The sequence below is a fragment of the Ptychodera flava genome, chromosome 11 (assembly GCF_041260155.1).
Source record: "Ptychodera flava strain L36383 chromosome 11, AS_Pfla_20210202, whole genome shotgun sequence".
NCBI classification, from domain to species: domain Eukaryota; kingdom Metazoa; phylum Hemichordata; class Enteropneusta; family Ptychoderidae; genus Ptychodera; species Ptychodera flava.
The window spans coordinates 41838748-41852484 of record NC_091938.1 but is presented as its reverse complement, the minus strand read 5'-3'; the positions used below and the strand labels follow the sequence as shown (position 1 = coordinate 41852484).

The 13737-nt window shown below is 34.3% G+C and overlaps 1 protein-coding gene across 2 annotated transcripts in view; it reads left to right on the top strand.

The window, feature by feature from the left end:
• The window catches only part of LOC139144545 (RNA-binding protein Nova-1-like), a 38468-nt gene that overhangs the window by 6912 nt on the left and 17819 nt on the right, over positions 1 to 13737 (top strand). For both annotated transcript variants that reach the window (XM_070715249.1, XM_070715250.1), the window contains one exon: positions 6943 to 7092. In XM_070715249.1, the coding sequence (XP_070571350.1) occupies positions 6943 to 7092 (150 nt within the window). The remainder of the gene's footprint in view (positions 1 to 6942; positions 7093 to 13737) is intronic.

Below are 13737 nucleotides of genomic sequence, written 5' to 3'. Positions count from 1 at the left end.
ATGTACACCTATCAATAAATTGGGCCAGGAGATTTTCCAACATGGTAACAATACAAACATTTGCTGTCATTTGAAGATTCAAGAGGAACACTTTTTCCCCATGACAGTTCATATCATCTCAGGCAAAGAAATCAAATATTCTATTGTAAATGTAGTCACCACCCTGGAGCAAAAAGCCAGGGATCAGTATTAATGATGAGTATAGGTGTGTGTTTGTTTAGCATGGCTCTTCATAATGACTGTGAAGGTAACATTTTGAGATCATTGGCATTATTTATCTGCCTAATCTGTTCGCCCTCAAATCCTTTAGACTGATATCGGGTACAACCTTCATTTTCCCAGTTTGTGCAGTGTTTTTGTTAAGGCCAGTACCCGTAGGTAACCAAAAACACTGTTGTGTTAGTTATGTCATGGCATTTTCAAATTTGATTTTATCGAATAATATCCAATAAAACATCGTGTCTTGCATTGGACACTTCTTCACCCTTCTGGTTCTAATATTAGACACTTAACTTTGTAGTTAGACGATATTATTGAATTTATCCGATATTATCTAAAAAAACAGCATGTTGAGCATTAACTGAAAGAGCTTTGACAAAGTGCAAATGTCGCTGTATTCTCAGAAATCAGGCTAGGGATTGCTCAAGTATACATGTAAGCCATTCCCAAGTGTGTACCAAATATATATATAATCATGTATGTGTATTCCCCTTTGTTCTGAAAGTGATTTTCCTAAAATATCATTGTAATTCAAAAAAACATGTTAACTTGGCAAATACAGTTGTACGCTTGAAGTGTTTTTAAAAGTATGTTCGTGGTACATGTACAGTATGCTATGTTTTCTTTGAAACTCAGTTTGACCAATTTTTACAGAGCAGTTGACCTTTTTGTTGTCAGCTGTAACTCAAGCACCATTATGAATTTGCTATGAGTTAGGAGGCCTTTAAAACAGTGTACCTCTACACTGGGGTTTAACAATAAGTGTGACTATGCTGCCATATCCTTAATCCTCATTGGACACAAATTCAGTTTTCAAGAAATGGCAATGTCCCAGCCCTCACCTCTTACTTAGAATATTAGATTTTTGTGAGATCTCATAATTGAAAAGCAATCAAGGAGGAAGAAATACTGTACTAGATTCTGTAAATATGAGGACACATGTAAAATATCATGAATGTCATGGCCAAAGGTTATGCAGTAAATTGTATATGAGTTATTAATCTTACATTTAAATATTAACAAAATGTTTGGTGTGAGTCATTTTGATTGATAACCTGTCAGTATCATGTGATTTGATATACTTGTAAGTTGAGAGTACATATGTGTACAGTTGAAAATGCAAGCATATGAGCATATCATCTCAAGATAACTGTATATACATGGAGATCTTTTTTAAATGAAGGATTCTTTTCTCAGTCTGAACTTTAAGTGTGTAAAAAACCTTGAGCTGACGCATAGGGCATCTCAAATTACAAATAAATTTGTCTGAATGCAGTGTACCCAGTAATAATTCTTATGGAGAAATTTGACGGGATATTTCTGTGAGGATTAGACATTTGGCAAGAAAAAATTACAGGTAAGCAAGACAATCTCAACCATCAATGTTAAAACAGCCATACATGTAATTTCATATAAAATACCTATCATTAAAATTCTAAATCTTTAATCTTACTCTAATATGGTTAGTATTAGACCAGGAGATTTCATTTGTATAATTATTTCAGAGAAAAGTCAACACTTTAAATCGGAATTGACAGATAAATTAATAAAATCAATGCAATTTTCATCGGGTTCAAAAAAGCAAATAATACGGTTCTTATTACTTGCCTCACAAAAACAGCATTATATTACTCTGTACTCATCTGTACCACATGTAGTGAGAGGTTCCATTGCCCAAAACAGTGACAGCTACAGTCGATCTTGGCATGTTTCTCAGGTACATTTAAATAGCTTGGCAATGTTGCTAATTCTCCCTCTTCTTAAAGTCATTCACACACCAAGAGTCTATTGCCATTTGAAGACTTTTTTTGGGGGGGGGGATTGATGCTTTATTGAAATATATTTACATGTATCCTCAACTTTGTAAAAAAAATAATTTTTAAAAGTTGAACCCCATATTGGCAAATTTCCTGTTTGAAAATCTGTACAGTGCAAAACTGTGTAAAGCCAGGCTTTCTATGGTATGTCTCCAGGCTGGGACAGAATTTGACACGCAATAATTGGAAATCATGCTCATGTTAATATATTGTACAGACATGTATGAACTTTCAATTTGAACAGTGTGTTCTCCACAGCTTGGAAAATCAGAGTGGTGGTCAATCTACATAACAATGCATACTTTGCATATGCCATTGTTGTGAAAATATATATTTTTTGTGGTCATATAGAATCATATTAATAGATTGCTATACAAAACTCAGACAGGTAGTCCACCCCTAAAAATCTCATTGTGAAGAACCCTGAGCAGGACAACTAACTTTAGAGTTAGACTTTCTTGAAAGACTTTCTGTTTCTGCAACTTGTAGATGTCATACAATTTGAACAAAATTTCTCATGTGTCCACAAATCTTCAGTTTGCCCACATTTGTGTACATCTGAAACTCCCAATTTGACCTTTATGTCATTTGCAAAGTATTTTTCTGTCCCTTTGAAAATCATCTCTTAACCTTTTACCTGCCAAGTTCATATTTCACCGTCAGGTCAAGTTGGCTTAGACTAGTGTAGCAAAACATGTCCCATATGGTGCATTTTAACAAAGACTTGAAGATTTAAAGGTCCCTGAAGACAGAGATACTGTAAACATGATTTTTAAAGACCAAAGCTACCATAACATACCAAGCCAAGTTGGTGAAATTACGTATGGTTTTAGCTTCATACTACTTTTTACTGACTTGGCAGATGGGGAAGTGATACCGTCCGGAAGGTTAAGGGTTAAAGTTAGTGTCTAAGGGTAAAGCGTGGTGGATAGAGGGACTGGGTCTAATACATCGTAGAGGATAAGGTTAGTTCATTGAAGCCATGCAGCAATTTAGTTTGATCTCGTTTACAAGAAACAGTACCTTGCATGACCTAGTGTATGTCTGCGATGACCTTTTTCTCCATCAAGAGAAGAAAATGTCTTAAGAGGTAACACTTTCAGAGTTCTCCCCAGCCTTCTAAAGAGTGGTACATGTAGGTGGTTCATTAGTAATGAGCATTTCTATTCATACAGAAATTGGCAATATGTTATGTTTGTAGGTTTACTTTCTAAATTTAGCAACATAATCACAGGGGTGATCAATCTACTCTTTTGTCATGGTTTTTAATGTGTTCATATCACCCTACACCATGGTGAAAGTTTGCAAACCAGTTTCCTGTGTTATGAAAATACTAAAACTCAGACTGTGTGTGGTTATACACTGGCTACTACAGATGTTGGAACCATGCTGTCATTTCAAACCAACCATGTTTTCAACTTTAAGAATTTCTATGTCAGACTATTTGCTTCTTGACAGTCAGTTGAGAAGGAAAAACTCAGAAATAGTGAGCTTTGTAGCTGTGGACAAGTAACAATTTGACTTGATACTCCAAAATAACTAAGTATTCAATGAAAAAAGTGCCACCAGTGTAAATTTGGCTCATGTCAAAATCTGATAAACTTCATACCAACTTTCATGAGAACATGTACAGGGAAACGTATACAGCTTCAAACTATATCAGTCCTATTGTACACCAACATGTAGTGATACTGATAGATGCAGATTGCTTAGCAATAGTTGCTAGAGGGAATTCTTACTGTAATGTCAAAAATATATTGAGTTGTGTGATTTATTGGTAAGTCTCTGTACAAATGTGACCCCAGGGCATAAAGGTACATGATTGTTTGATGTAGGTAGTGCGATGATGTTAGAATGCTTGATATTATTGCAATTTCAAATTTTTCACAGAACTATTCTTAATTTGAAGACTGTGTATGTAGAATACCCATGTTCCCAAGCATAGATGTGGACAGCCACCAAAGTAAATCCTGTTTTGAAAATGTATTGCATCTACAAATGTGAGATAACTAACTTTTCATTTATCCTGTGAAAATTATAATTAATGCAGAAAATTAGTATTTTAGTATTGCAACAGAGAACTAGTAGTGTTGTAAATGTATATCTCATGGAAGGGTAATCTAAAAGTCTACAAAATTAATGCAATAACTGTGTATGTTTTATATTCTGTATGCTGTAAACAAATGTAGACATTGGTTTTTACTACACAGTCTATTGAAGCCACAGTAACTGTGATGTTTTTACAATTTTTTCATCATTTGTGTTCCAAATATCAACTTCTTTCCTTGGTCTAGTTTCTATAGCATTTTGAAATACTGAAAACTTGTGCTTGGTTTGTTAATGTGGCATTTCAATATGTGATATGTATATTGTTTACAATTGAATTCAAGTCTGACATGAATTTGATTATCAACTCTGATAATGCAAGATAGGGCATATACAGTCAATATTACATGCCTTAAATATTGAACAACCAACACTCCATAGGATTCAATGGTTACTTGCTCAATGATGTTGCTGGCCGCATTGTCATCATTTGACTGAAGTGAAGTGGAAATATCTTCAACTTGAAAACTTCAGAATTGTAAAACAATGAAAGTATGTTTTACACAGGAATTACAGTTTTTACAAAATTATGCTAAAAAGTTTGATAAACCCCATTAAGCGCTGTCCCATGATCAAATCATTCTATTTTCAATAGATTTTCATCTAAAATGGAAAATAAAGCATATGAATTAAAGCATATGTCATTGGTGTGTAAACCCAAAAATTTGGGGTGAAAGCTATGTAAGAGTGACATGTAATGAAAACATTATAGCTCAAACACAGGACTATGTACGGTCAAGCAGGAGACCATTTGCCTAATGTTAGAAGGGCAAATGGTCACCTGCCTTTAGGCACGTAGTCCCATGTTTGAGTTATGATATATAATATTGACAAACTGGTTTACCAGGGTACTGGGTATTTCAACACACTTTGGGAAGTAGACAGAAACTGGCTGACACTTGTAATATTGACCTGTAGAAAATCATTAAAGGTTACAGTTGCTTGGCCTTGAAAAGTTAAAGATCCACAATTGTAACTTGACCATATACTCTCTACATTTTGTTGGTTGTTCCAATAGCAACATTTTATTCGTCCAAATACATGAAATATTCAAACATTCATGTACCACAGAATGTCATAAATGTAAATTTCATTCCATTGTATTGCTTTGTTTCTCTAGTTTGAATTAATGTGCAGTTTTATATGCTGACATAATTTATAGATGAAAAACTGATGAAAAAGTAAGTACTTTGTTTAGTTTTATTACTCACTGGTTTCACTTTCTGAGGATTCTTGTTTTCTAACAATACTACAATATATTAAGACTTCACAATAGCTGTCTGTGTGTGGTCATTTCCGTGGTTTAGTTGTTTTGTAACATCTCTATTACATGTATGATAGAATGTCAGTTATCTGGTGAAAAGACAACCTACAAGTGCCAAAAGGACACAAAAGGGTGTGCCAGGTGTTAATTTTATGCAGCTAATGTCTCAACACACAAGTTATTCTTGAAAAGTACTGTATGGTAAGCGATGGGTAGAAAAAAAAACAAAACAATTCTTCAGCTTTACAATGGAAACAATGAAAAATACATGGATTTGAAATGCATTATAATTAGATTTTCAATGGTAAAACTACCACATACATACCATAGTGTTCAGGTACGTACATGTACATGTAATGCTACATGTATGTTTTCTTATGAAGAAACTGAGCAGGTCTCTAAGGCAGTTTTTACTGTCCATATTTCAGGTACATGTGTAACATTTTATTTGAAAATACTGGTGTGGATTGTGTTGACTGTTTATAAATGGTGCTTGCATTGAAAAGTCCTATCAATAAGCTGACACATCAAATGAAGACATAATAAACCCTACTCAAAATGTACATGTCTGTTCCATCTTTTGTATGCATAATAAAGATATGGAAAGGAATTTAACAGTTCATTGAAAATATATATATCTGAACATTAAATTATGTGAATGATGAAAAGTGATATTAATCATCCCCACTGAAAGTTAAAACCATCGAGAAGTCTTCGGCATGTCATGCCTTGTGCATATTGCTTCAATGTATTGTGGACATTTTCATGCCAAATGCTGAAAACTACTTGTATATCCAATGTGCAATATGCCAGTGTTTTCCCCTTCCCTGTTAGATACAGGGAGGCAGTCAGTGCCTTCAAAAGATGTTCTCACTTGTGTTGATTTCTGTATGATAACGTAGATTGGTAATCAGTGTCTTCCAACCACCACACAACTTACACCATTCATACTTTCAACAAAATGGTTGGCTAAAACATTCAGCTTGAAATCCCTGATCAATTGTTCAAAAATACATACATAAATACTCACCATTCATTATCACGTGAAACACTCTTTAAACCCTCTTCCTGTTAGACAGTATCACTTCCCCATCAGCCATATCAGTAAAAAGTGTTCTTGAGCTAAAGCCACGTGTATTTTCACCCACTTTGCTTGGTCTGTTAAAGCAGCTGTTGTCCGTAAAAATAATGTTTACAGTGTGTATGTTTTCAGCGACTTCAAATATTAAATAGTATGCTAAAATGTACTGTGTGCAACATATCTTGCTTGACAAGTTTTAACCATCTTGACCTGATGGTGAAATATGAACTTGGCAGGATAAGGGTTAAGCAAAATTTCTCAAAATATCATCCATGTAATTTTGCAATTTTCATTAATTTGCTTCCTTTTTCCCCAAACATGTACAAAGAAAGAGTTTTCACTGTCTGGTAAGCTATATTTTGATGCATTTCCCTTACTATGGTTAATTTGACTTCAGGATATAGTGTGTTTTCCTGACTAATTCATGGCTGATGGATTTCTGTCTCCCGTTGTAGGTAATGACGATAATAAATATGTATTAAAGATGTTAATACCAAGTGCAGCAGCTGGTTCAGTCATTGGAAAGGGTGGACAGACAGTTGTTCAGTTACAGAGGGAAACAGGTGCTAATATCAAACTCTCCAAATCAAATGATTATTACCCAGGTAAGTTGTCAACAATTTTCATATGTTTCCTTCTAGAAATTTTTATTGCCAACTGAATGGGTAAAATGTGCAGATTTTGAAGCATTAAACATATCAAGATTGACTGCCTAGGGCAGTAATGCTAACATGTATTTAGTTTTGCCATCTTCCTCTCAAGGACAATGTTCCATGCAATAATGACAGCGGAAAACAGGAGGTATCAACTTGTCAGCAGTTTGGCCGCAAAACTTTTACCATTTCTGAATTGGAGAAAGCAGTACACATACGTGCTTATCAGTGGTCATGTCTGAGTGAGTGCATGTGTCACCTATGCTATTCTTGGTATGCCTTGTGACTGTAAAGTTTCAAAACTTAGTAGAGATTTCAGATCTGAAAAAAAATCCAAGTAAATGAATGATTAACTAATTATGGTAATTGGTTTGAATTACAAGGAATAAGGTTACAGCTGGTGTCTGTAAAAGAGGACAAAGTTGTCCAGTGTGTGCATGGTTTTCCATTGAATGATAACCAGTTGTAACAATTTGTCTTCTGTTTAATCTCATTAGCACTGTGCTTCTGTATAATATTCAGAGACAACATCCTGCACCATTAATCCCATGGATTTTGTTATTCAATTGTCAGTAGATTTAGATTAATTTATGCAATAGAACACCTAAAATCAGCTTTATGTCTGAACAAATTGGTTAACGAAACACAACTTTTAAAGGAGAGTAAAGTACTTAAATCACATAACAAACTGTCAACATCAACAAGAACTAATGTGAGAATCAGGGTTGAAGACCTCATGCTTTTGAAGACCAATTGATAAACGGATACCTTAGGTCAAAATGTTTTGTTGATTCAATTATAGTATTGTAATGTATCTGATGTTTATTTTTGTTTTGACCGCAGAAGACATCTGAGGTATCAACTATTTGTAGCATGTCTAGGATTTTTTTTTCATGATCTACATGTTAGTTGATGATGATAGAATTACTTGTACTATCACAAGACAGATATTGCATAAATTTGTAAAGGTGTCATTCATATGAAAAATTTTTGTATTGGTTCAGAGTGGAAAATACTGATGACCAACTAGCTGTGAATATGCAACATAACGTTGGTTGGCTATTGTTTTATTTAGGATCATGCTTAGGTCACGTCCACTTCAGAAACACTACAAAACATCCTCCATACTCATTAAGTAACAAATGTTTGTCACTAATTCAACTCTTTTGACACAGCTGTGCTGATAATTAGAGAAATATTATGTGCATGTGATTTGTGCATTTGATGTGTGTGATTACACAAATGTCATGAAAAATTTGTGTTCATCAAAGATTGTTATTTTGAAAATATACCATGAAGATTAAGATTGATAGTTTGCATGATATGGTAATAAGTTTAGACATGCTTAAAAATGAGTAAAAATGTTAAATTGGCAGTAATGTTCAAAAATCTGCAGCAATTCAGTTTCAATAGAATGTTAAAATTTTGAAATCATATGAAATGTAAATGTCTCATTTTGTGTTTTGTATCTATTATTCCAGTCGCTGAATTGCACATTTTATTGAACAATTATGAGCCAGGTACATGCATTGTAATAAATTTGTGAATTTGTTCTGTTATTTTGAAAGTCAAACATAAATGGTGTTGTTGTGCATAAGACTTGTTATGTAAGATTTGTAATTAGAAATATCAATAAGGCAAGAAAGTAAACCATGAATGAATGATTTTTGTCATTATAGCTACATGTTGAAACTCCTAGCTCTAGGCTCCCTACACATGCAAACTTAAAACACACTGATTTGGCAGTGAAAATTCAGTGTATGTTAAGGAAACAAAAATATTCCAACCACTACTATACTAGTCCATATCTCATGATTGGCATGCATCTAATTCATTTGTGTCGTCCATCCAGTCATTTCGAGTAAATATGAAGAAAAGAAATTCAAGAAATGTGATTTCAGATTGCAAGTACGGTAGTTGCTACACCTTATGTTGATAAATGGATAGATTCTAATGAGTTTTGTGATATGGTAAGTGGCTTGCAGTATCAGGCCAATAATACATTGGAAATAATTGAATCATAAATCACTTTCAGTGTTTGTCAACCTTCAAGCCTTCAAGGGATAATAAATTGTGCTTAATTATTCAAGAAGGTGAAATGTTCAGTTGCAGTGGCCTAATACTTTGTCTTTTGGAGAAAATAGACAGTTATTGGTTGAGCCATGTGACATTACAAAGCAGATGAACATTGATGTTAAGCCCGTTCATCAACTGAACTAGTGATGTTGTATGCATTAGTTGACATCTTGGTTTTTATCAGAGCAGCTGAGTGATTGGATACCCTGTGTCCATATTTTCATTCGTGACATACACAGCTGTAGCAAGAAATTAATAAGTACATATAATTGTAACACTTATCAAAATTTAGAATAGGGATGATTGTCCTTTGGGAACTGGTCCTTCCCCCCAGTGAATTGATAAAATGGTCCAGGAATGTAAAAATAATAATACAGAGCACCCTTGCGTATCTCAGTCATATTGAATACTTATGTAAAAAGAAGAAATGGGATAAAAGACACACTCTATGATGTCAATCCTTGATGTCACAATGCCAATCTTCAAATCACTCAAGTTGTAGTCTCTCCCTCAAAATACATTTGGTAAACAGCATTCTACAGCATTCAATTCCAAAAAACCCAAGACAAAGCAAAACATGGACAAGATAAGGAATCAACATTTATATTTTGAGTCTAATCAATTACTTTATAAGACATAATAAATATTAGTCCTTTTCAATTGACATTCATAATAGATCCTGGTATATTAGGACTTGGTTTTCTTTGTAAAGCTGATATCATGAATGCATGCTTCATTGCATACATGTAGCTGTCATCATGCTGAGGCCAACCAGTTCTTTATGCTAAAAAAATTACTGGTGACCGTACTGTCTTAGTAGCAGAATTGTCATATGTGAGCAATGTGACAATGGACAGAATGAGTACCAGTGTTGCAAGACTTGTGTCTTATGTCACTGGGAGTGTTGAACATTATATGTGCAACTCTGGTGTGCATACAACAAAAACCCAACTAATTGACTCATAGGAATGACCTCAATCTACAGTTAATAGTAGAGCTTACATGTAGTTTGTGATTATCACCCTCTCTCTGCATGTAATTCACAATTTACTACAACAAGTATTAGCAGAGACCCTATGGTCATTCTTCTTTGTAAATTTTGATGAAGCAATCAATACACATATGAATGGAATTGAAATCTTTAAGATTTTATTTAGAGAAAATCATCAGAGCCCATACATGAAGCTAATGATTGAAAACCTGTCAACAGACCAATATCGAGTTTGTTCATGTATGAAAGGGAGCCATTATTAAAACTGTACAAGTTCTACAAACAGGGAAGATAAAGTTATATTTCAGCATCTGGGTTGACCTACATGCTTACATGACATTTGATTTGTGAAACTACCATTGAAATTGTTTAAGGATCATGCATTAGAGAACAGATACATTTGTAGAGCTTGAGTGTTGTTATCACTTGTAAGTCTTTGAAGTAGCTGTCGAAACGCCCGTGTGTCTTTAGTCAAAAGAAATTCGCCAAAATGTCAAAAACAACACAAGCGCAACAACGTTTCATTAAAACCTTCAAGAATCCTGGGTATTATATTATTGGCAAATTTCACAACAAAAGAAAGGTTCATGTTCATCATTTACAGTCTGAAAGCTGCCAAGCTGCAATTGTTGTAAATTACAATATACAGGTCTCTCTACGGCAGTAATATGCATTAATGCATTACTGTGAAGAGGCTTGATTTTTGCATGGCTCACCGTTATGTCACTCTGTGTATAAGTTTTAGGGCCAATTAACCTTCGTACTTGTTTCAAATTGGCACTGTTTTTGTCAAAATGATGACAGGTACCTGTAGATGTTATGCACATATAGAGTATATATATGCCATCTGTTCCTTTGCCTGGATGTTGTAATAATAGATATTGTGGTTTTGTTTTACAAAGACTTTGTAGTAGAACTTTGAAAATACAGTATGTATTCTCTATATCTTCCATTCCCTTCCCCACACAGATATGTATGTTATACTGATAAATGATATTGTAATCACATCCATGCAAGGGGTGACAGGGGACGCAATGCCTATGTACAGCAATGGACTGTGTTCCCTCTAAGGTTTGTAGTCGGTGAGCAACTCAGGCTTTGGAGCCTGAATGGCACAGTGGCCTTAGAGGCAGCCATATTGCATCTTCTTTATGTATCCTAATTTATCAGGTTATGTAAATCCGGTCACGTAGCTGCTCAAAATGTAGTTGTCGTCGCTCAAAACTTGAAATTCCAGTGTGCAACTAGCACACAAATAAGCCTCGGCAGGAACACTGCCTATGTATCTGTACTGTATGCTCTGATACAGAGTACTCTGTGCCAATGTTATAAATCAATAGATGATGGAATTTTAGGGTTCAACATCTAGTCATAAGTATGTAATAATTATGAATGGGGAATGTATCCCCTAGTGTAATTTAGCAAGATGTAAAATGACTCTGTAATTCTTTGTAGTTGTACACATGTAGTATCCTAGGGAGATCACATTGTTCTAGGCTGTTTAGTATTCAAGATGAATGGCAAAGTAGTTATATACATACATTTTGCACATCATTTAAGTATTTCTCAGAACAAAATGTGTAAAATTATACATTAAAAGTAATTTCTGGCATATGAGAAAAACCTGACAAAATGAGAAAAATTGAGCATCATTATTGAGTTTGGTAGGATTTTCCCAGTCTGTACTGTGTTATTTCATTTAATCATTCCATCTCACAGTAAAGAGGGATAATCAAATGAGACTTCTCAATTGCATTTGCTTTTCTTTAAGTTCTGTGTGTACATGCAAAACCTCCAGTTGTTATAAATACTTCACTGCCATGATCAACATATTGTATGGTCTAAGTTACTGACTTTAAAGTTCCAAAATGTATTTCGTTCAAGTTCACAGACTATTTGCGTTCCTCAGCTTTGAGGCAATATGAATTTATTTCAGTGCATGTTGTAACAAGTGCACTGTAATTCTTTACATGAAGTAAATTTTGAATCTTTTGTCATCCAGTAGCAGTATTTTCATGCAAAAGCACATAAAAAATCCTTCTGTGTGTATAACACCTGAAAAATTCTCAACCAAATACATACAAAATCTGTATCTACGTAGAGCTGTCCAGTAGTATAGCCATTCTTGGTGGTTCTTAGACTAGATAAAATGCCTTTGTGAGTTCTTTGTAAAGTTTGGATTTTTAACACGTTGTACGTGTTTGTTTTTAGGTATTTCAGCTTCATGTTTGGGTACAGAAAGTGAAAACCTTGCCAGCATAAATATTGAAAGGAAAATTTCTGGTCGTGAAGAGTCTAATTTGCAATCAGTATGCATGGTTTGATGTTGTGTGTGTGTAAAATAATTAAATCACACAAGCTGTGGTTGGATAATCCTTACAAATTAGACAGTGCATGTTGACTGATTTCTTTTTATGGCCTTCATATCATAATCATGAACAATCAAGGAACCTATTTTGTACGAGGTACAAACTTTAGAACAGAGTAAGTTTTGTGTTTCTGTAGGTATAAACTGTTGATCCATATAAATGTTATCTAGTAATCATTCCAAAGTAAAGAGTGGTGAACACCATGCTTTGAAACATTGAAGGGTCCAGTGTCTGAAAATGAGTCTCATGTCATATGACAATATTCTAGTCAATTTTTAACTTCATGTAGTTTTATTAGTAATCAATATGTCTGTTAATCTTAGAAATTCAATAATTGATGTCTGTAATGAAAACTATTCTGAAGAAAATGACAAAGGTTAGAGCATAAAATTACTTTGAAATTGTATACCAGATAAACCTTTGTTGGAAAATGGCCTTAGTTGACCTGTCTCCACATGACATCATTAGTTACATTCCTAAATTACATGCATTTGACATGACACCATGGTATCCATAGCAACCAAATACCAAAGTCCATGCTTTGGGTCACTCAGCTTGAGCTGTGTAATATAAACATATCTTTGTATGTCAGCTAGATGTAATCAGGTTTATATCAATGTGACTACTCTGTAGTATGTGTGTCAGCCACAGATCTGGAGACTTAGCAAAGCTAAAAATACAACAACAGTTTACTCATGCAATCACAGTGACTGGGTACAGTTCATATTGCAGCACATGTACATGTGAACAGTGACTTAAGTCATTATGTTACAGTACTGTTAGTACACCAAAGACACTTTAAGTAGTAAAATCTTTGAAGCCCTTTCCCTCAAACACTGAACGGCCAGAGTTGTTACTTCTCATGAATTAAGTTTTGACTCTTCTAAGATGTTGCTTTGGATTTGAATGCAGTCTGCTTGAGATTTCAAAAGGCAAATGATGAATGTTAGTGGTTCAGTATATGAACCACTATTAACCACCATTGACATTGAAATGATTGATGCAGTTTTTAATCTTGAAATGACCATAGCTGATTGTGAATATGAATGTGGGTCAGATGTTCATTGACATATTGGTTGCAATATTATTATAACCATAGTGTGTGAGGGACTATGTTATAAGACAAAGTGTAAACTCTGATCATGTTTTCAATTACAGTAA